This window comes from Tamandua tetradactyla, chromosome 10 (genome assembly GCF_023851605.1).
Source record: "Tamandua tetradactyla isolate mTamTet1 chromosome 10, mTamTet1.pri, whole genome shotgun sequence".
Lineage (NCBI taxonomy): Eukaryota > Metazoa > Chordata > Mammalia > Pilosa > Myrmecophagidae > Tamandua > Tamandua tetradactyla.
The window spans coordinates 39496518-39521042 of NC_135336.1; the positions used below are offsets into that span (position 1 = coordinate 39496518).

Genomic DNA, 24525 nt, shown 5'->3' on the forward strand with positions numbered 1-24525 from the left:
TCTGATACCTCTTTACCCTTTGTGGCAATAATATTAAACTAAGTATATGTATTCACTGTGTATTGTGAAAAGATATCTAATAAAATTTATTTCCATGTAGTCATCAATAATTATATGTTATTACTGCTGGTAACTTATCAAATTAATAGGATTCTTTTAAGCCCATATATATATTTCTTAAATGCTCATGTCATGTGTGAAATTAATTTAGAGTAAGTTCCAAATAGCTTCTTTTTTTTAAGTCAAAAGGAAAAAAAGGTTCCTTTATCCTTCGTGTAAATTAAGTATATGTAATACAACTAACAGGTTTTTCATCATTTCACTTTAAATCATATGGGCGAAAATAATGTAAATAATATAATGCAATGTAACAGTCAGTGATGCAGAATTATCTATTATTTTAATTCAAATTTTATGAGTCAAAAATCCATTTTTTTAAAACTGATAAACTATAAATATGCCTATTGATACATGTGTTTATGTAGAAGGAAGGTTAGCATGAAAAACTGTAAGATACAGTCCCGCTTTCCTCACAAAAATAATTAAAATGGGATGCAAGACCAGAATTGATGTAGAATTTATCATCGCATAGCACAATGTATTCAGAGGTATCATATGTGATATGAGATATCATACCATAGTACATTCATGTGCATGGGGGATTTACATATTGAGCAGAGCCAGACAAATAGCCTTGCCTGCTGTCTGGAAGTGGAAAGTGACAAATGGTAGGGCGAGGTGAAAATGGAAGTAGCAGACATATGCATCATTACTGTGTCCCAGTAAAAGGCAAAAGGACTAGATTTGTCAGATGAACAGTCATTTGGACAAAGGTTGCCACTCCATAAAGTGACAAAAGATTTTTGAACAAACTGATTAACATATTTGTCATGGCAAATAAAATTATCTTTCTCTATTTTGTCGGAAATTTAAATTTTTTAAGAAGGAAGTCACGGTTGTAAAAGATGTTGGACAGATGTCACTAACACTCAGATTTCTGTTTGTCAGGTGTCCCCACCACCCCCTGCCATGTTGAGCCACGAGATAAGTTCTTTCACAGTAAGAAATCACATCCTTTGCTAGGTCATTTAATAATTGACTTTGGTGAAAATCAGTGTAGTGGAAATGATAATACTATCATCTTTATGAATAAATTATTGCCAATATCAACTATTCTTAAAAGACTGATGATACCAATAGAGGCTAGCTTTAAATAACTTCCAAAGGGAGCTATGCTGAAGACAACATATCATAATCATTTCTTTTGCACATATTCCACACCCCACCCCACACACCTTCTCTTTAACTCAAATACTTTGGGAGCATCTACTAGATGATAGACTCTGATTGGACATGGGATAAAAAGGAACGTGATTTAGGCTGAGTCCCGGCTTTCATAACGCTTACAATCCAAAATCAGTCACACAAACATATTATTCCCTTTCACGTATGTAGTCCATAAGCCTCTCCTGGCTCAGGCATGAACAATGGTCTGTAAGAAGGGGACTATCAAAGGTTGAAGAACAGTGGACAAAAGGAAGGCCTGGAGTATGTGAAGTTAACCAGAAAATCATAATGAAGAGTGCACTATGAGAGTCGATATTCTATAAGTGTATAATAATATCAATCCTGCAGACTCTTGAGCTCGATGTAAATGTTAATATCAAGACAACATTCACTAGTTCAATTAAGTACATATTGAACACCTCTGTGTAGAAGTGTTAAGAATGTGGGATTATACAAAAGAGTAACAACAGCCAGTTTCTGTCCTAAGGAGTTTAACATTTAAATGGAGATGCCAGAAATACATGTAAAGAACACACAGTGTATGGGCACCAAGGGAGTAGCAAAGACAGGAAGTGCCTCAGGCTGTAAGGACGTCTCCCTGTCCTTGGACCCTGGCACCTCATCAGTCATTTACTCTGATTCAGCTACAAGAGGCAATAGAACTGCATAATCATTTGTTGTTATGAAGCTATTAGGGAAAGGTTTACAGAGGAGGAGGCTGAATAGGAGAGAAATATAGGAAGGCATTTTATATAGAATCTGAAGCATATGCTTAAGTGAAACTATTAGCATTCACGTCAATCGTGTGGGCAACATCCATCATCACAAGATTGAAAGGGTCAAAGAGAAAGGCCACAAGCATCCAGATCCCCAGAGCGGGGGTTCCGTTATTTTCCAAGAACATCAATCATTATCCATGTATCCTAAGATGTCAAGAAAAGAGCTCTCTCTCATAGATGACTAAGCTCTTGCTAAAATACTAAATTTCAAAAATCTGCCATTAAAATAAAAAATCACTTTCTCATAGCTTCCGTTCCTTTACTGCAAATTTCCAGTCGGGAAGATAACAGAAGTAAAACCTATTTTACAGAAACAGTTCCTGAAATTACAAAATGCTCAGTAAATGCTGGCTCCCTTCTCCTGACCCGACACTACATTTCATTAGCAACAATAAGACACTGTTATTCTGTAATAGCATTAAATATACTCTTAATCACTTATTTTGCCTACTATGTATCTGACAATGGCATTATTATGTAAGAATAGACAATACGTTAATCTTAATTTTTTAAAAGATGAGTTTTTGCATTAAATATGTTTTCAGATCATTTACAAAAATAAAAATCTGATCTACAAAAGTATCCTAATATTAATGGAATTATAAATACACATTTGCCATGTGTGCCAGTTTGAAAGGATTTACGAACCCTAGAAAAACCATGTTTTAATTCTAATCAATCTTGTGCGAGCAACTGTGCCTCTTAATCCCTATTCAATAAGGTAGGGTGGAAACTTGATTAGGTTATCTCCATGGAGATATGACTCACCCAATTGTGGGTATGAACTTTTGAATAGAGGGAGCTGTGACTCCACCCATTCCAGGTGAGTCTTGATTATTTTACTGGAGTCCTTTAAAAGCATTTTGAAGAGAGAGAGAATGATGAGAGCTACTAAAGAGAGGCCCCCTCTCCAGAGACCTTGGAGATGAAGAAGAACTACATCCCCAGGGGGAGCTTCATGAAGCCAGAAGTCTGGAGAGGAAGCTAGAAGACGTTACCATGTTCGCCATGTGCCCTTCCAGTTAAGAGTGAAACCCTGAACTTCATTAGCCTTTCTTGTGTAAAGGCAGCCTCTTGTTGATGCCTTATTTTGGACATTTCTAGAGACCTGCTCTAACTGGGGCATTCTCTTGGCCTTAGAACTATAAACTAGCAACTTATTAAATTCCCCCTTTTAAAAGCCATTCCATTTCTGGTATCTTGCATAGAGCAGCTAGCAAACTAGAACACCTTGCGTTCAACTTTTTTTTTGGTGGTGGGGGAAGGGGGAGAAAACTGCTATCTAAAAATTCAGAAAATTTCTAGTTATTATTACAGTTTAAAGCTTTTCAGTAGAGTGAAAAAAGAATGGCAATCCTGATGACATCCAATACTGGGACCTGGGAATATCTGATCCTTACAAATAAAGACAGCTGATCTGGTGCAAATGTGTGAAATATCACAATGAAATAAAATCTACCACAAAAATGGAGGAGGGTATACACTGGTAGGTGAGAGGTTAGCATGCCCACCTTCCATGTGGGAGATATGAGTTCGATTCCTGATCCATGCCCCACCCCCCCAAAAAAAAGTGGAGGAGGGATTACATTATTTTCACAGGAAATGATCTGATTTTATAAAAGAGATATAAGAATATTTTACTTAACACTGAGTATGCTCTATGGAGGGCTAAATGAACTCCTAGCACATTAAATTCTGAGACAACTGTACCTCTTCCCACTGACAGAAATCACATTATACAAAAGCGTATCTTATTTGGGCAGTCAAGCCAGCTCACCTGGGACAGAACAGTCTCTTCAATAAATGGTGCCTAGAGAACTGGATATCCATATGCAAAAGAATGAAAGAAGATCCATATCTCACACCCTATACAAAAGTTAATTCAAAATGGATCAAAGATCTAAACATTAGGTCTAAGACCATAAAACAGAGGAAAATGTAGGGAGATATCTTACGAAACTTACAATTGGAGGCGGTTTTATGGACCTTAAACCTAAAGCAAGAGCACTGAAGAAGGAAATAAATAAATGGGAGCTCCTCAAAATTAAACACTTTTGTGCATCAAAGAACTTCATCAAGAAAGTAGAAAGCCTACACAATGGGAGACAATATTTGGAAATGACATATCAGATAAAGGTCTAGTATCCAGAATTTATAAAGAGATTGTTCAACTCAACAACAAAAAGACAGCCAACCCAATTACAAAATGGGAAAAAGACTTGAACAGACACCTACCAGAAGAGGAAATACAAATGGCTAAAAAGGCACATGAAGAGATGCTCAATGTCCCTGGCCATTAGAGAAATGCAAATCAAAACCACAATGAGATATCATCTCACACCCACCAGAATGGCCATTATCAACAAAACAGAAAATGACAAGTGCTGGAGAGGATGCGGAGAAAGAGGCACACTTATCCACTGTTGGTGGGAATGTCAAATGGTGCAACCACTGTGGAAGGCAGTTTGGCGGTTCCTCAAAAAGCTGAATATAGAATTGCCATATGACCCAGCAATACCATTGCTGGGTATCTACTCAAAGGACTTAAGGGCAAAGACACAAACGGACATTTGCACACCAATGTTTATAGCAGCGTTATTTACAATTGCAAAGAGATGGAAACAGCCAAAATGTCCATCAACAGAAGAATGGCTAAACAAACTGTGGTATATACATACGATGGAATATTATGCAGCTTTAAGACAGAATAAACTCATGAAGCATGTAATAACATGGATGGACCTAGAGAACATTATGCTGAGTGAGTCTAGCCAAAAACTAAAGGACAAATACTGTATGGTCCCACTGATGTGAACCGACATTCGAGAATAAACTTGGAATATGTCATTGGTAACAGAGTCCAGCAGGAGGTAGAAACAGGGTAAGATAATGGGTAATTGGAGCTGAAGAGATACAGACTGTGCAACAGGACTAGATACAAAAACTCAAAAATGGACAGCACAATAATACCTAATTGTAAAGTAATCATGTTAAAACACTGAATGAAGCTGCATCTGAGCTATAGGTTTAGTTTGTTTGTTTGTTTTTGTTTGTTCATTTGTTTTTGTTTTTTTGTTTGTTTGTTTGTTTTTTTACTATTATTATTACTTTTATTTCTTTTCTCTATATTAACATTCTATATCTTTGTCTGGTGTGTCGCTAGTTCTTCTTAACCCATGCAAATGTACTAAGAAACGATGATCATGCATCTATGTGATGATGTTAAGAATTACTGATTGCATATGTAGAACGGTATGATTTCTAAATGTTGGGTTAATTTCTTTTTTTTTTTTTTTGTTAATTAATAAAAAAAAAAAAGTGTATCTTATTTGTCCTTTGAGTACTTAGTCTCTCAATCAATCTAAAAATTAACATCTGAAACCAAATATCTTAGTTTTAGGAACTTGACAATAATTTAAATTACTTTTTAGATAAAAAGGCTTAACAACATGATCTGCTCAGAATCATTTTTGCCAGTTGTTTTAATAAGACAATTATTTGGACTATTTTAAATTTATGGTTTTGTCAGGACAAAAATACACCAAGTTATTCAGTAAATAGTAAAACATTCATGATAAATGCTTAATACAAAACCACTAGAAAAGAAAAAGCACATTTGAATAAGTGGATTGAATAAGTACCCAGGGAATTGGTTGTCTGTTCGTTTGTGAAAAAAAAAAATGGTAACAAAAATTTAAATTCAAGGAAGCAGGTAAAAGATAGAGTTAATGAGATTGGCTGTAAAAGGTGTAGATTAGCGAGGCAATAGTAGTTTGTCATTTTAATATACAAAATATAAAAAGAAAAGTTTAATTTTACTCCTAAATTTGAATAAGTAGGAGAAAACACAGTTTAATCAGTTTGAACTAATACAAAAATCTAAAATTTCAGAATTTCTATAGAAATTTAATGCAGTTACTTTTTAAAAAGTAGATAAGGACCTGGACAGGAGAATATTATATAGTAAAGGCCCTTTCTGAAAATGTATTAATAGATTAGAAAGACATATAATTCATGAGTCAAATAATTTGAATAGTAAAATGCTTAAAATTTCTTAAAAAATTATATTCCCTCAGCCAAACAGTTTGGGTTAAAGTAATTCAGAACACAGAGGTAAGGAAGACAGTGTCTATATTTTAGAACCACACAAACTCTTTGAGACCAATGGAAGAAAGGTTTGATATGGAACTGAAATTTTCTGTAGTGCATAATCTAATTCAACCTATCTGTATACTCATTTGAACAACTGAAACACAGGGAGCACAGGCTAAGAAAGAGATCCTTTAATTCTGTATAGATTATTATAATGCCTGGAAACATCCTTGAGTATATTAAGCAGATAATCAAAAAGTATTGGCAATGTCCCCTGAGGGAGGGGAGAAAAAATATAGAACTATTAAACCTTACCATAAGGGAATCACCTGATACTGTCAACTTTAGGGGCACCCAAATCAATAGGCCACACCTTTGATCAGGAGGCTTACTCCTGTGAAGCTTATGTAGGTAGCAGAGAAGTTTAGATTACCTATAGGTATGCCTAAGAGTTACTTCTGGAGGACCTCTTTTGTTGCTCACATGTGGCCTCAGTCTCTCTAAGCCCAACTGTGCAAGTGAAATCATTGCCCTTCCCCCTACGTAGGACATGACATCCAGGGGTGAAAGTTTCCCTGGCAATGTGGGAAATATCTCCCAGGGATAAATCCAGCCCTGGCACTGTGGGATCAACAATTCCATCCTGACTAAAAGGGGAAAAAGAAGTGTAACTAATAAAGTATCAGTGGCAGAGAGAGTTCAAGTAGAGTTGAGAGGCTACTCTGGGGGTTGCGCTTATGCAAGCTTCAGTTAGACTGTGCTATCTATCATAACCTGCCAACCCCCAACCAGGACCATTCCAGCCAATCTTAAAGAACACCTAGGGCAATATATAAGATTCCACAAGGGTTCCATGCACTAGAGTAACTTTCCAGAAACCTACAACCTCTAGATGGGTCCCTGGTCCTGAAACCTAACCCAGCCTCTCCAGAACATCAGATAGTTCCATCTCCCTACCCCATATTAGTGACAGACCCTTCCAATATCAAAAATTTAGAATTGCCACTGCTCAAATACCCCTAAAGAGAGGATGTAAAGATCAAATGTGATGATGGAGTTACACATAGGAAACAGGATTTAACAAGTGAATATGAATGCGGAATCATCAAATTGATATCTCTTTTAGTCTCCAGTATTTTAGAGCAGCTAGAAGGCAAAACCTAAAATTGTGAAATTGTAACCAATGTGAAACTCTGAAATATGTTCAACAAGTTAACATCACACATACACAAAAATTAGTTCTGAGAGACAGACTCAGTTTAAATTCTTCATTTATTACTCATTAGCCATGGAATCTTTTTAAGTCCTTATAATTTTATTTGATTTGAACACTCGAATGCTAGTGTTTTAGTAACTAGCAAATAGATTATTTTTTTCTCTTATCAAGTAACATCTATTTTATTAGGGGCTAGTAATCACATTAAACATATCTGCCAAGTTGAATAAAGTGATATTTAGTTTTGATGACTTGTGTTTCATGCATTTTATAGTAGCCCTTCACTGTGTTAACAGTTGCTATTAAATACAGTAACTAATCATTAGGAAGAGCAGTATCAAATAGAAACAAACTTAAAAGTCTCCTTATTAGGAATAAGGTTAAAACTAACATGTATAATGAGTTTTATACTTTACATATTGCTTACATGTGCATTTCTTCATTTGCATCCTAACTCAACCCTGTGTGGGCAAGCATCTTGACTGTAGTTTTACAAATATGGAAGTTCAGAAAGGTCTGAGAAGGGAAAAGTCTGAGTATAAAAATTCCAGCTCTATTATGACTAAATCTGCCTGCCTGCACAAGTCTCTTAACTTTTCTGGGTCACAATGTCCACATCTTTAGTTTTTAGAAAACAGTATCTACCTCCTGGGATTATTCTGAGTATTAAATGAGCTAAATGTTTATGAAAGCAACCTGGGTACTAAAAAGCAATATTCAATCATTTGAAGCAATATAATCATTTCCAAAACAAACACCTGAATAAAATACAGTAAAGTCTTGTTATCTGGAAAACAGGAATGGAGAAAGTCTCAAAGACACGAAATATTTGTGGAATATGGAGCCCAAATCTAAGGCTTTACTACCTAAACTCCCAAGAGCTAGCAGGGCTTCTAAGCTACACTCACAAAATCTCAGACAGAATAAGTCATCTGATTAGAGCTAGCCAAGAGTGACTGATAGAGGAAAAATGTCCAACTGACAGCTGAGGGTAGAGCCTAAAGAAAGACCCATCGAAAATTAAAGCAAAAGGTTTCAAAAGAATAAAAAAAACTGAGAATCATTTTTATGTACAGACAAAAATTCAAACATAGATCAATTGTTCACAAAGGTTTCACCAAATTATAGATTCTAAGTTATTTTTTGGAAATAATGGCTTAGAGTTTTCATAAGAACTTTCAAATGTCTCGAATATTTTAAGAGAGTAAGGAAGTACATAAGCAACATTTTAAATAAAATTTCTAGCATAAATACAAAAAAGTGTTTAAAGGAATAGTAAAGTTTCATCTATCTGGAAATCACCTAGTACTGTATGTGTTCCAGACTACTGGATAAATGAGCTATCACTCCAGTTTCACTGTATGCAAGATGCTACCACACGCTTTTTTTTTTTAGAATGCTTAAATATCTTTTTATCATTACAACTGTTTTTACTTCTAGCTGCTCTAAGATACTGGACTAAAAGTATATCAATTTAATGATTCAGCATTCATGTTCATTTATTAATCCATTAATCCTATCTTCTCTGTATAACTCCATCATCACCTTTGATCTTTCCATCCCTCTCTTTAGGGGTGTGTGGGCTACAGCCATTCTAACTTTTTCATGTTGGAAGGGTCTTTCACTAATGTGGGATAGGAAGATGGAACTGTCTGATGCTCTGGAGAGGCTGGGCCCTCTAGGTTTCAGGACTTATCTGGTCCAAGGATCTATCTGGAGGCTGTAGGTTTCTGGAAAGTTACTCTAGTGCAAGGAACCACTGTTACTACATGCTTTTAAGAGTACAAATTCTGCTAAGCATGGCAAGTTAACAGTTCACAAAATTCTCCAGTTACGATATATGAGAAAATGACAGTCCTTTTGAGAAGAATCAAATTCTTATAAGACCAAAAAGGAATAAAAGAACTTTACAAATATTATCCCAGTTGCAAATAAACAAGAGAGATTAATTTTACCCTGAAAAAATATGAGGGAATAACTAATCACTAGACTCTCTATGGAAGTTTTTATTTTTTGTACGCAGTATGGTGGGGGTCACATTTCATTTTTTTTCCATGTGAGTATCCTGTTATTGCAGCATCATTTGTTGAATTTTTTTGTTTGTTTAGTTGCTTGCTTGTTTGTTTTTGAGAAGTGCCTGGGCCGGGAATCAAACCCAGGTCTCCTGTATGGCAAGCAAGAATTCTACCTTTAAAATACCCTTGCACCACCCCTTCTCCATGGAGTTCTTTTTTTTTTGCATGGGCAGGCACCAGGAATTGAACCTAGGACTCCAGCATGGCAGGCGAGAATTCTGCCACTATGCCACCATTGCCCGCCGTCTCCATGGAGTTTTTTTTTTCCATGGAGCTTTGATATGAATATTTATAAAGGCTTTATGGATTACAAAATACCTTCCAATAATATTTTAATGCATTTGATGCTACAGCTGTTTTTACTGCATACAATGGAACCTTCAAACTCTTCAGTGTAGTCTCACATGATTTTGCCTTATTTACCTTACAGTATCATTTCCTGGTACTTCCATATACATAGCCTAGGCTTTCAGTAAACAAACTTTCTGGTTTCTGAAGTTTTTCTCATTATCCTTGCCTTTCCTCACTGAATCCTATACCAAAGCCCAGGTAAAATTCTATTTCAATAAGCTACTTAGTATAACAAGATCCCTCCTCCTACACCTTCAGGCTTTGACCAGCCTCCAACCTCTCCAGTACTGGAAGGGAATGGGATGTTACTGATGTTCACTGATATCCATTTTCATATTTCTTCTATATCCAGAGCCCAAGGGAGATGTAAACCCAGGTGGTACAGTAGGGGCATGTGTTTTGTGCTGTGGAGTAGAGCTGGGAATGCCCACTGATGTGGCAGGGAAACCATGGGCACTCATACAGGGGATCAAGTGGGAATGAGGCACAAGCACAATCCTTTCTCCCCAGCGTAGGTTGCAGGGGAGAAGAGCTTGGATTCTAGAGTCAGACAGACCTGAGTACAACCCCAGACCTGCTACATCCTAGCTCTGGGACCTTGGACAGGTTATCTTAGCTCTCTGACTCTGTAAATTGGGTTAATATTGGTACCTACCCTCATCAGGCCATTGTGAGCATTCTGTGAGACAAGAGAGGTAAAGTGTTTAGCATGTGAGATACCTTCACACCAGCATAAGCAGACTTTACTCTAAGAGCCATGACATTGTTTTTTTAAGAGCTATGACATTTTAATGTTACCATTCTTTCCATGCCTAATTTTACTTTTCTCTCAGTCATGTCAAGTAGATAGCATGATTGCTATATTAAAAGAGTTCTTGAGCCTAACAAATAAGAGATCCCAGCTCCACTACTCACTAAATGCATGACTGGTCAATATATTAACTCCTCACAGCCTCAGAATCCTGTTACGGAAAATGGAGATAAATGATTTTATTACATGTTTGTGCTCACATAAGACATCATACACAGAATGAACCAATCAATTAATAAATGAATGCTTTCTGCCTTAGAACTACGATCCTCAGAAAAACCTGTATTATAAAGGTCATTCAAAATTGAGTTAGCTCTTACTCTCCTCTTTGCATTGACACTGTTCAATTCAAGTTGGAGGTCAAGATGTGTGATCCTCTAAGGTGACTGTCAATTAATTACAATCATTAGGTTAAGTGACCAATGGAAGGTCCCAGCAATACTCTAGGCAGAAATGCAGAGATCTGTATTCCTATATTTATAAAAGGACAAAAAGATGTTAAAAGAAAAAGTGAGATTGCTTCTGTGACTAACAGGCAGTCACACATTCAGAAATTAGAACCTGTGAATGTCACCACATTGCACCATCATGCACCACTGTCCAATTTAAGAAAGCAAGCCAGGTTATATACTCAGATTAATATTTTTAAATTACTTACATCTAACTATTGCTTTAATGAGATTCAAATTTCCTAAGAAAGACAAAACCCTCAACTGATTTTTCCTCCCCAAAATGCAAATCAACACTGAGCAACAACTCAAGAAACTGAAAACAAATCCCTGAAAGGGTGTTCCATCTCTCCAGTTACACTTATATAAAATAATCAGAAGCAAGGAAGGGTCAGTGGAAATTTCATGAACTGTCATGTAAAGAAATGAAAAAAAAGTTATAAAAATAATTACTTGCAGTCTTCATATATACTCTTGCTTTTTAAAATATGCTTCATTAGTTATCTTTATATAAAAAAAGGAAAAATAATTTTTACTTAACCAACAACATAAAGACAGATATTGGTGAATATGTAAGCATTCATATTAAAAAGCTGCACATCAGTTAAAAACAAAAACAAAAACTGGGCAGTGCAATGGTAGTTCAGTGGCAGATTTTTCGCCTGCCATACAGGAGACCTGGGTTCAATTCCCGGAGCCTGCCCATGTGGAAAAAAAAAAGAAGAAAAGGGAAGACTAAAAATAAAATTAAAACAAAAACAAAAACAAAAAACTGCCTAGGAGTGTGCCTTGAGGAACAAAGACCATATTTATATTAGCATTGTATCTCTAGCCCCTACCACAAAACCTGGAACATTGAAGCCACTAAGTATTTGTTGATTGACCTGACATCCCTATTAAGGCTGCAATATTAAAACAAAAAGCATCAGCTCTAATATTTGCCCATTAACGTATTTTAGAACCATCTAATAAATAAAGAGAAACAAGTTCACTTAAGACTAGCAACCAACTGTATAATAATTTTAAAAGTAGCTGAACATTCCATGACTTGCACTAGAAATGAGGCAACATTTCATAAGCGCAACCATAAACAAGGCTAATTCTGACGTGAAACATCCAGCTATGATCTGTGCTTTTAGCAGACTGCAGGGGGCACCCTAACGGATTTCATTAAACTACCACAATGGCAACTACTGTGAACCTAATTAAGTAATTAATAAGGGTTTACCTGTGTGAAAACAATACTTCCTCCTCTTTAAAGTGGCCACCTATTGGGTATGTTAATTAACAATACTTAAGAAAAGGCAAACAATATGCTTGGAACAGGCTGTATATTAAACAAAAAATAGCAATCCAAAAATGAACTCAAATGTTTGATGTAGTTTCCTATGAGGTTTCAGATAATTATTTACTTTATAGTAAAATAAATGATTATGAACGATTGTAAGGTTATTTAATGGGAAATTTCTACAGTTAATTATTATTTTACTAGTGGAAATTTACTGAAACATGTAAAATTATATAGGTTACTGAAAATAATTTTAAACTTTCCAGATACCTTACATAGTTAAAGTCCTGTCTTTAACCAGAGTCCATTCCTGTTAGCCTATGTGGCCATTAATGACATAACAACTAAGGTAATCGTTTACTCTGGATTCAAATTTCCCTATTTCATAATTTTTTATGTTCTATGTTATCCTGTTATATAACTTAGTAAAACAACAGCAAGTCAAAGCATTATTTTTCTGCATACTGACATGTTTAATTAAAATGTGTCAATTGAAACACAGTCTTTTGTCCCCTGCAGGTTCATTTTTTCACAGAACTTATTAGCCAAATGTTTGGGTAGCAGGAGTTTTCATCAATCATGAAAGACTTTTCATAAGTTGCAATACTGAAGAAATAATGTAAGAATTATTTTGTTCAAGTTTAAATACAATGATATTCCTTTGCTTTTCCTTTACTCAGGGCTAAATCCATTATACAACACACCCACTTAAATGTACTCCAAACTCACAATAATTACAAATTAATTTAGAAACAAAACCAGTATACATTGTTGGAAGAAATTTAGGTAATCATTTGAAATTGATTAACGTCCCATTTCTCTGACTACCCTTCTTGCAGGGAATGTGTTTCACCAACCACTTTCTACAGTGTTTATATGCATGAACATAACCAAATACATTCCGTTCTACTGCCATTCATTTATTGGTTTTAAATATTCATGCTGTACTACCTACAAAACAGAAGAAAGCATATCTCTTGATAATTGTATTTATTAAAAAAAACATTAAGACATGGAAGAGATACAAATCTTCAACCAACTTCCTCATTCTACTAACTTAAACAAATAAAATAAAAAAAATAAGCTTGAGGGGAGTACAATGGTGGCTCAGTGGCAGAATTCTTGCCTGCCATGCAAGAGAGCTGGGTTCGATTCCTGGAACCTGCCCATGCCAAAAAAAGAAAAGAAAAGAAAAGAAAAGCCTGAGAACCAGACTGACTTATACATGGTCATGATATACTTAATATCAAACTTCTTTCCCATAATACAATCAGAATAACCTAAAATTAACTCATCTTTTCCATGGGTATTCACTGACAGCAGAAGCAGGGTCACAAGAGGGGAAAGAAAAAAAAAATTCACTAGTAATTTTCTGAGGGCAATTGCAAAGGGGCAGAGGTACTAATTACCGTTAATAATAAAGCAATCTATCCCTCAGAGGGGTTCTACAGAATGAGAAAAAACTTCTTGATAATAAATCACTCTTGGCACCTCCACCAGCATTTGCAAGGTGGATTTGAAACACAGAAATAGGGACAAAGAAGGCTCTTATATTTTCACTTAACCTGACTTGGGATTCACCTTTGTGTTGCTAGACATTCGGCAGATATTCCATTATTCTCTGACTAGGGATTAGAGTTGGCTGCTCATAGCCACCTTAAAACCTCGTCAATGGAACCTACCTCCTTGGCCATGTCTGTGTATTTCTGCTTTTCTTTTGGATCGAGAACAGCCCACCAATCAGCCAGTATCTTGGTAGCACCTCGGTTATCAAGCCTAGGGTGTTCCTGACGTACAAGGGAACGATGGCGTTTGCAAAATAAGAGAAATGCATTCATTGGTCTCCGGGCTCGCTGTTCTGGTGATTCATCATCTTCAGTCTCACCAACATCTTGCTCTAGGCCATCAGCCCCAAGAAGTTGAACCTATCACCAACCAAAATAAGAGCCAGATGTTTAACACATCTTGGACAATTCTGCTGCAACAATTAGTCTTGGTTTGTAAATTACATTTATCTTAGCTCTACTGAACAATTTAAACATTGGAAAAAGAAATAATTTTTAAACCACTAAACACAGCTAATGCTTGGTAACTAACTTATGATGTACCTTTCTGCTCAGTTTCTATAGCAAACTGTGCATGTCTCAAAATACCCATTTACCAGGTATACATAGAAATCTTCAAGCTTGTAAATATCATGCATTCTTCTCTAGGGCTAAGCTTAGCGATAGAAATAAACTCACCTATGCTTAAATCTTCAAACTCAGTTTTGGATCCTTGCTTTTCCTAAGCATTTCATTCAGTTAGTCTTTAATGTCTTCTGCATAGCTTTGCTTCTGTCCACTCCATTTGCTTCATTTTCAGGGCTTCTGTCCACCCTATCTGTTTAATTCTCATTGCCATTGCTCTAGAACCACTCTGGCCTAGTTTTCCTGATTTTAATACTCTATAGAATTCTTTCCACTCATGGGAGCCAGATTAAAATTCTGAAAGCACATCTCTGATCACAGAATTTCAGAACACTGTAGGACTGTCAAATATCTTATAAATCTAAAACGTGATTCTACGCTGTTTCCTGGGAACAATGAAACATGAGCAGAAATCTAGAATGTTTATTAAAACGTTTTTTCTCGTTTCATGGTTAAAATCAAGAAGGTTCAAGATGGTTGCTAGTCTGCAACACATAATAGGGCAGTGGTTCTCAAACTTTAGCGTCCAAGAGAATCCCTATCAAAACACAGATTGTTAGGTCCCATCCTCAGAGTTTCTGATTCTATACAACTAGAGTTAGCCCTGAGAATCAGTATTTCTAATAAGTTCCCAGGTGATGCTGATGCTGCTTGTCCAAAGACTGTACTTGGTACAGACTGTACCACTGCTATAAGGCAATCATGCTCTTTTACACAATGTTTATTGGACAACTTTTAGAGATATACTCTGGTATAAAACACTACCTTAATCCAATTTAGCATTTTTAAAAAGTCTTTTAAGTTTAAATAAGTATTACAAATGCATTAATTAACCATCAATAAAATATCTTCAAACACAAATAGGACAGAAAAATCTTGAAATCACAGCTATTAGATTTGGAAATACATTAGGGATTATTATTGTGGGTGAAGGCTCCAGATTTATTGTCTTCATTATGTATACAATCATTAACAATGATTTGCATTTTCAAGGGCTAATTATTTAGCATTCAGAAACTGACTCAGAGCTGAAAAGGCAAGATCAGGAATAAAAAAATCAGAATGTGCCAATGGGGAAACATAGGAAACTAGCAAGAATGAGGGCTTGATGGTTTATTTAGACAACTACGTGCAGTTCAATAGCACTGGTATATAAAAGGTGAGGAGATGGATCCTGGAGATGAGGTTGTAAAAAAGTAAAGAGCACCTCATGAAGAATGTTCTCTACCATGTTTAAAAAAATGTGCACTTAATCCCATAAACCAGTATCTCAGAATTTATGGCTCAATAAAAAAAGTTAAGGGGACCAATATTGACTGTCAATTTTACGTTGCCAAGTATGGACATAAACAAAAACTTTTAAACAACAATCTAATAATACAATTATCTCATACAATAAATACATGAATAAATAACAAGATAAAGAAAAATAAGTCCTGGACTTACTTTTCTCTTTCACCAAGGGCCCAGTAATACTTGTAACAAATCAACACTAGTACCTACATAAGGGTTTGAGAACCAGAGGTTGATGCTGTGGAGTGCCAGGAATGGTTTTAAGCAGGGTAACATACGCTTAAACTTGTATTTAAAGAGATAACTCTTGTCAGTAGTATAAGACATGAATTATAGGGGCAAAATTAGAAGCAACAAAAAATAGAGAAACCAGTTAAAAGTTTATTTCAACTGTCCAGGAAAGAAAGGGACAGGGCTAATCAAGGCAGTAGTAATGGGAATGGAAAAGTGGGGATGGAGACAGTATTTACAGACTATATTTATTTATGAGGTACAACCAAGAGCTGCTGGTATCTAACTGGATTTGAAGGTTGAAAGAGGATGAGTGTTTCTAGCTTGGAAAACACAATTTCAAATTAGGTTTGTGCATTAAGAACAACCAAAGAACAGAAGTTAAAAATCTCATAAGGGATCTGATTCTCTGCGTAGGAGTTTCAAGGAGGCAACCAACATCTTCTTGAGATTTTACAAATACAGAAGGGAAGAAGATATGATCCCAATGTACAAGAATCAAATGGTTTAATAAAATAAGCTCTTTTTGCTACATACTTGTCACTCAGACCTGAGACTGAAAGACTGATTTTTTTTCTCCCTGCAAACTTCAGTGTCCATTTGTCTCTTTTTTTAGTAAAATGGCAGAATATGTGAAAATGCTTAAGCCTTGTACTGATTTCTCTTATTTCGTTAAAAAGAATAGAAGTTTAGAAATGTTCAATTCCTCATTAAGCCCAAACTGAAACATAACTACAATTGATGGGGTCTATTCAACAAACTAATTACAACTGTGAATCAGTAGCAAACTGGTACCCACGATTCAGCCTGTAGGAATACATTTCTCAGAGTTTCAGGGAATGTAGCTAGGACAACTCAAATTTTCCTTGGACCCTTAATCTGTCGACAGGCACCCTGGACTATTAAACTATTGAAGAGGAATATAAAACAGAGAATACTTTTTCTCAAATGAGAAATTAGAGCTGGTGGAAAGCTGAAAGATCAGTGCTGGGGAGGCTGAATTCGAAACGGCTACGGATACCCAGGGTCTAGCTCTCAACAAACAGATCTCAGCCAGGATAACAATCTGAGGTATGCTATACAGAGGTAGATAGTAAAACCAAGGATATGGATGAGATCGTTGAGCATGGAATGAAAAAAGCATGAAGATTCAATGTCTTCATTATTCACTCAGTAAATGTTTACTGGGCACTTATAACGGACCATGCACTATTTCAAGCGATGAAAACAATACAGGAAGCACACACAGTCCTTGTTCTTATGAAGCAGCAGAAGGGTATAAACGACACTAAGTTCTGAAAGTCTCTGGCTGCTTTGATGAAAACAGATAGAGGGAAAGGGCAGAGGAAAGTTTCAGGCAGGATGCAATAATTCATGCCAAAATGGTGGTAGCTAGGATCACAGTGACAATGGTGAAAAAAGGGTCAGATTGAGAACATATTTTGAAGGTATAGGTGACAAGAATGGATGTGAGGCTTGACTAAACCAAAGCAGTTAAGTACGCTTATAGTTTCAGAGCTCACCAATTGGAATGTTGGAGTTCCCATTTACTGAGACAGGGAAAATACAACAAGATAATGTTTGGATAATGTTCTCGCCTCTGAGAACTGAAAGCTTAGTTTTGAATGCATTAAAAAAGATTCCTATTAGAATCTATCTAAGTGGACATGTCAAGTAGGTAATCAGAAATTCAAGTACAGAGTTAAGGAGAAAGGTCTAGGATGAAGACAGAAATTAAGATTAGAGGCCCAGAGAACATCAACATTTGAGGGTAGAATGGTGGAGGAGAGAAATTAGAAAAGGATGATTGGGAAGGGAGGAATAGAAACAGGAGTGAGTGTTTTCATGGGACAGCCTCAAGGACCAAGGGATCAAAAGATGCAAAATGTATAAAAAAGAACAAATATGTATAAAACTGGTAATTTTTTTAGAATAGAAGGAGCAGCACCCATTTCTCTGAGATCAGAAAGGAGGAGGAAGAGTGCATGAAGTATATAGGTAAGTAAAGAAAAGTGAAGGAATTCAATTCTGGGGTCTCTATTTTTTTTTTTTCTGTAAAAGAGAAAAAAGTTACCAGCAAGAGAGAAAAGTATCCAGAGAGGATTTCTGAATAACAAGAAAAATGTTTATAACTAATGCTATGCGTAGTGGGAGAGAAAGTTGACCAAAACCAAGTAAAAAGACTGACATGATACACAAATCTTGAAGAACGTTCAGAATATACAGTTTTAAAATACGTACCCATTTATTTCATTCAGCAACTGTCTATTCAATGCCTGCTATGCACCAGGCACCATTCCAGGTTCTGAGGAAAGAAGATAAGAGGCAAGGCTCCTGCTCTCATCAAGTTTCTATTCTAGTGTGGGAAAACAGATCAAACAAGTACACAACTACATACATGGCAAATAGTAAATGCTGTGAAGGAAATCTGTTGACATGGAATGAGTAGGGTATAAGGGACAGTTCAAAGATGATTAGGTCCTTCCAAGCTCTTTGGGAGGTAGCCCTTTAGCGGAGACCCCAAATGATGATGAAAAAGAGCCAGTTACATCAAGGCCTGGAAGAATGTGTGACTTTCTGGTCACCAGCATGGCTGTGTGACTTTCTAAACAGGCAAGCTATTAAAGTGTGAGGACAGAGAAAGGGACTTGGAGGCCTGACTGACCACTACGACTGGTGGGCAAATGCAGTCAGATGCTGCAAAAGCCACAAAAGACAGAGACAGCAGTTCTGAGACTGCCTTTGGTGGCAGGGCTAGACTGGAAGCAAAGAAAGAGAGATCAGAGGAACAAAGGGGTGGATGACTGACAGGTGTGCATGTCAAATTTTACAAATAGCCCATCCTCTGCAGGATTTGACCATTACCTGAAAATCATTGCTTAACTGACAGAAATCATGTTTGCGTAGGATCTAATCAGCCTAAACTAATGGGAGGTACAGATAGTTTAAGAGTAATCAGGAATATTGTGGAAACATAGCAGAAGAGGAAGCTCCAGGAATTAGGCCCTCTACAAAAATAACCAGTGAACTGTCAGGAACTGTCCAAATCAACTATTTTGAAACTCAGGAGTCTAGTGAAATACTGTGTGGCATCCAGCGAGAATGGGAGGAACAGGCTGATAAGCTGTGATAAATACTGATAAGTGACATCCTCCTTGCAGCAGCTAAGATTCTCCATATCTCAGGGAGGGCAGCACTGGAGATTGTAGCCCTGGAGAGAAGCTTGGTCTCCTGGTGCAGTTTGCTGGTACTGGGGTGGCAAATAACGACCTAGTTCTCCAAACTCCAGATGATGGGATCTGACTGCTGATCACTACTTTTGATAAGCTACTTCATATATCAGGGTGGCTCTGAAGGGGGCCATTGTTTCAATGCCCCATGGACAAAGGTGGCAGAAGAATTTTAAAGAGTAACCTTACTCAAAATTATGGAAAAGCATTAAAGGGCTGCATTAACTGGACAAGTGCAGAAACAAGAAAACAGCTTCAAAAGCCACAGAAAAAGCTCTTGATAAGCATGGTGGCCTCTCCCCCGAACCCTCTACAACACAGGATGGAGCCAACTTGAGCCCCAATTGTGAGTTCCGGGCTCTGTTCCAGAGGGAGGAAAGTGGCCCCTGTGTGCATACTGAGGTGCACATATGTCAGTGCCAATCTATTAAGCAGAGGTCTGAGTGACTAAGCCAGGGAATTTGTCTCAGATTCATACTCACAGAGTTTTCCAGAGTGTAGAGAAGGGGCAGACAGCTGGGACAGAGTGAGAAACAATTAAGTCAAAGTGGCCAGTAGATAGGCTACTTGCATTAAGGCATAGGAGAGTCTGCCCAAGAGGAGATGAAAGTCTATTGCAAAGGGAGTAGAGGGGGCATTCACTCAAAGTCCTGTAAGCTGTAAACTGGGGAATTCCTGAGGCTGCTAGCAAACACAAACCTAGGAAAAGACAGGTTCCCTGGCTCAAATTAGATAGAGAAGACCTGACATTTTGCATTTGCCTTGGCTGATAATCTTGATAGGAGGGCTGAGTACTGAAAGTAACAACCTGTCAAAGCAGAGCCAATTTGCAAAGACTGTGAAAGGTACTTTTTGCTTTAGTTTGTTTTGATGAGCTCCTGGCATTATGGAAAATATCTGTGATACCACTAGGTGGATACAAACTTAAGAAATGGACACTTCAAGGACTAAATGCCAGAGTAAACACTTTAAAATATTAAAATGTACACAGTGCAATAAAAGTTTATGAGATAAACAGGAAATGATGGCCTATTCAAGGAAAAAATAAAAATTCAAGGACCATCAACGAAGAGGACTAGACTTTGGAGATTTGCTGGATAAAGATTTTTTTAAAAAGATCCTCAATATAAATATTCAAAGAGATAAAGGAAAACATAAAGAAAGAATTGAAGAACAGGAGAGAAACAATGAATGAACAGTACGCAAGTCTTTTTGAGATTCTCAGAAGGAAGCAAGCAGAAATACTGGAGCTGGAGAATACAATAAATGAAATGAAAAATTCTGTACATGGTTTCAACAGAAGATTGGAAGTGGCAGAGGAAAGATTCAGTGATCTTGAAGACAAGACAACTGAAATAATTCACAACTGAAATGATTCAGGCTGAGGAACAGGAAAAAATAGAGAATAAAAAAGAGTGAACAAAGACCTGTGGGACACCATAAGGTATACCAATATATACATGTATGAATGTCCCAAGGTGGAGGAAAGTAAAATAGTGGCAGAAGGAATGTTCAAAGGGTTGATGGAAGAAAAATTCTCAAATTTACTGAAATACATGAATATGCATATACAAGAAACCCAATAAACACCAAACAGGACAAAGTCACCAATTACCATGCCTAGTAAAGTGCTAAGAATACTACTGCTAACCAAGAATTTTACATCTCGCAACACTTTCTCAAAAATGAAGGAGAGAATAAGACACCCCTAGACAAACAAAAGCTGAGGGAGTTCCTTACCATTGGACCTGTTCAACAAACAACACTAAAGGGAGTTCTTCAAACTGAAAGGGAAAGCACTTGACAGTAAATCAAAGCAACATAAAGAAATCAACACCTGTGATAAAAGCAACCATATGGGTATTTACAAATGCCAGTATTTTTGTTTTGTATTTTTTGGTATTTAATCCTATTTCTTTCTAAAATGCAAAAGCATAAAAATTAATGATAAATCTATAGTTCTGAACAGAAAATGTATAAAGATATAATTTGTAAGAATATAAAAAAGATGGGATGACTGAGTGGTATAGGAACAGTGTATGTGTATGCTACTGAAGTTAAGTTGGTATTAAATCAAATATGGTTTTATATATTTAGGATGCAAAATTTTAACCCCATGGTAACCACAAAGAAAATATATGAAAAATATACACAGAAAAAAATGAGAAGGGGCTTGAAATGGTACTATACAAAAAATCCAATGAATATGAAAGTAGGCAGGAATGAAAGAAATGAAGGTTGAAATAGATATAAGATTTACACGACAAAATAACAAAATGGCAGAAGAAATGCTGCATTATCGTATTATTTTAAATGTGAATAGATTAAATTTCCCAGTCAAAAGGTAGAGATTCTCAAAATAGATAAAAAGTATGATCCATCTATATACTGTTTACAAAAGACTCAAATTCAAAGACACAAGTAGGATGAAAGTAAAAAGATGAGCAATAATATACCATGCAAATGGTAACCAAAAGAAAGCTGAGTTGGCTATACTAATATCAGATAAAAGAGGCTTTACGTCTAAAACTATTGAGGGACAAAGAAGGTCATTATATACTTATAAAGGGGCCACAATTCAACAAGAAGATATAAGAATTAAAAGTATATATGCACCTAAAAGTAGAGCCCCCAAATATATGAAGCAAATACTAACATATTTGAAGGGAGAAATAGATGGTACTACAATAATAGTAGGATATTTCAATATATCACGTTCAATGGATAACATCTAGATAGACGATCACTAAGGGAACAGAAGACTTGTTCTAGACCAAATAGACATGACATATTATAAAACATTTCAACAAACAACAGAATCATATTATTCTTGAGTGTACATGGATTATTTTATAGGCCAGACCACATATTAAGTCACAAAACCAGTCTCAATAAGTTCAAAGATATTGAACTCATACAATGTATCTTCTCTGACCACAATGGAATGAAGCCAGATATCAGGAACAGAAGAAGAAATGGAAAATTAACAAATATGTGGAAATTAAACAATGTACTCTTAGACAACCTATAGGTCATAAAGATATCACAAGAGAAATTAGAAAGTATCTTGAAGTGAATGAAAATGAAAACTCAATATACCAAAACGTATTAGATGCAGCAAAGGCAACAAAGAGAAGAAAATTTATAGCTCTAAATGCCTAAATTAATAGAGGAAACACTTCAAATCAGAAACCTAACATCAAAACTGGGGGATCTAGAAAAAGAAGAGCAAACTAAGTCCACAGTGAGCAGAAAGAAGGAATTAATAAAGAATAGAGCATAGATAAAAACAAAGGATAATTAAAAAACAGAGAAAGAAAACAACCAAAAGTTGGTCCTTTAAAAAGATCAATAAAATCAAGAAATCTTTAGCATGACTAGCGAATAAATAAATAAAGGGGATGCAAAAACTAACATCAGAAATAAAATGGAGGGCATTAGTACAAACCTTATAGATATAAAATGGACCATAAATGGATACTATGGATAATCCTGCACCAACATATTAGATAACCTAGATTAAATGGGTAAAATTCCTAGAAAAACACAAACTACTTATGGTGACATAAGAAGAAATATAAGATCTCAACAAAACAATAACAAGTAAAGAGACTGAATCAGTAATCAAAAACTTTCCAACACAGATAAGACCATGACCAGACAGTAAATTTTACCAAACATTCCAAGAGGAAGTATGACCAATCCTCCTCAAACTCTTCCTAAAAACTGAAGAGGAGGGAACATCTCCTAACTCATTCTTTGAGGCCAACATCACCCTCATACCAAAACCTATTGCAAGAAAATTACAGACCAATATCTCTTATGTATAGATGTAAAAAGCTTCAACAAAAATACTAGCAAACTTAATAGAACAGCAAATGAAAAGACGTGTATATGCCATGATCAACCGGAATTTATCCCAGGTAGGTAATGGTGGTTCAACGTGAGAAATTCAATTGATAAAATATACCACATTGAAAAAAGAAAGGGGATAAAAAACATGACCATTTCCATAGATGCAAAGGAGGCATCTGAGAAAATTCAGCATCCTTTCTTAATAAAAACATTTAGAAAAATAGGAACAGAAAGAAATTTCTTCAACATGATAAAGGGTCTATATGAAAAACTCACTACTAACATCATACTTAACTGAAAGACTGAAAGCTTTCCCTCTAAGATCAGGAACAAGACAAGGGTGCTGACTGTCACCACTGTTATTTAACATTGTACTGGGAGTTCTAAGCAGAGTAATTATGTAAGAAAAAGAAACAAAAGACATCTAAATTGGAAAGGAGTAAAACATTCCTATCTGCAGATGACATGATCCTGTATACAGAAAATCCTGAAAAATCCACACAAAGCTTAGAGCTAATAAATGAATTCAGCAAAGTGGCAGGGTACAAGATTGAAATGCACAGTAGTGTTTCTATACATTAGTAATGAACCATCTCCAGAAGAAATCAAGAAAAAAAATCCATTTACCATGGTAACTAAAAAAAATCCATATCTAGAAACAAATCTAACCAAGGATGCAACGGATTTGTACACTGAAATCTATAAAACATTGCTAAAAGAAATCAAAGACCTAAATAAATGTAAGTATATTCTGTGTTCATGGCTTACAAGACTAAATATTGTTAAGATGCTGAATACATGCAAAGTAATTTACAGATTCAAAGCAATCCCAATCAAAATTCCAACAACTGTTTTGGAAGAAATGGGAAAGTCAATTATGAAGTTTCTATAAACGCGTCCGGGGCCCCAAATAGCCAAAGCTATCTTGAAAAAGATGAATGAAGTTTAAGAATTCACACTTCCTGATCTTAAAACTTATAACAAAACCACAGTAATCAAACAGTACGGCACTGGTACAAGGAGAGAGTCATAGACCAATGGAATTAAACTGAGAATTCAGAAAGCCACCCTCAAATTTATGGTCAAGTGATTTTGACAAGGGTGCAAAGTCCACTGGATTGGGAAAGAATAGTCTGTTCAATAGTGGTACAGGGAAAACTGGATATCTATAGGCAAAAGAATGAAGGTAGACCCTTATCTCAATCATACACAAAAATCAACTCAAAATGTATCAAAGATCTACTATTAAGAACCAGAGCTATAAAATTCCTATAAGAAAACAAGGAAACATAAGCAACAAAAGAAAAAATAAATAAACTGAACCTTATCAGAAAACCTTTCTGCATATGAAAGGACTTTATCATAAAAGTAAAAAGATA

The 24525-nt window shown here is 35.9% G+C and overlaps 1 protein-coding gene across 14 annotated transcripts in view; it reads right to left on the bottom strand.

Moving 5' to 3' along the window:
- Positions 1-24525, bottom strand: part of BBX (BBX high mobility group box domain containing) — a 285719-nt gene that overhangs the window by 84324 nt on the left and 176870 nt on the right. For all 14 annotated transcript variants that reach the window (XM_077118493.1, XM_077118480.1, XM_077118481.1 and 11 more), the window contains one exon: positions 14031-14273. In XM_077118493.1, coding sequence (XP_076974608.1) covers positions 14031-14273 — 243 coding nt within the window. The remainder of the gene's footprint in view (positions 1-14030; positions 14274-24525) is intronic.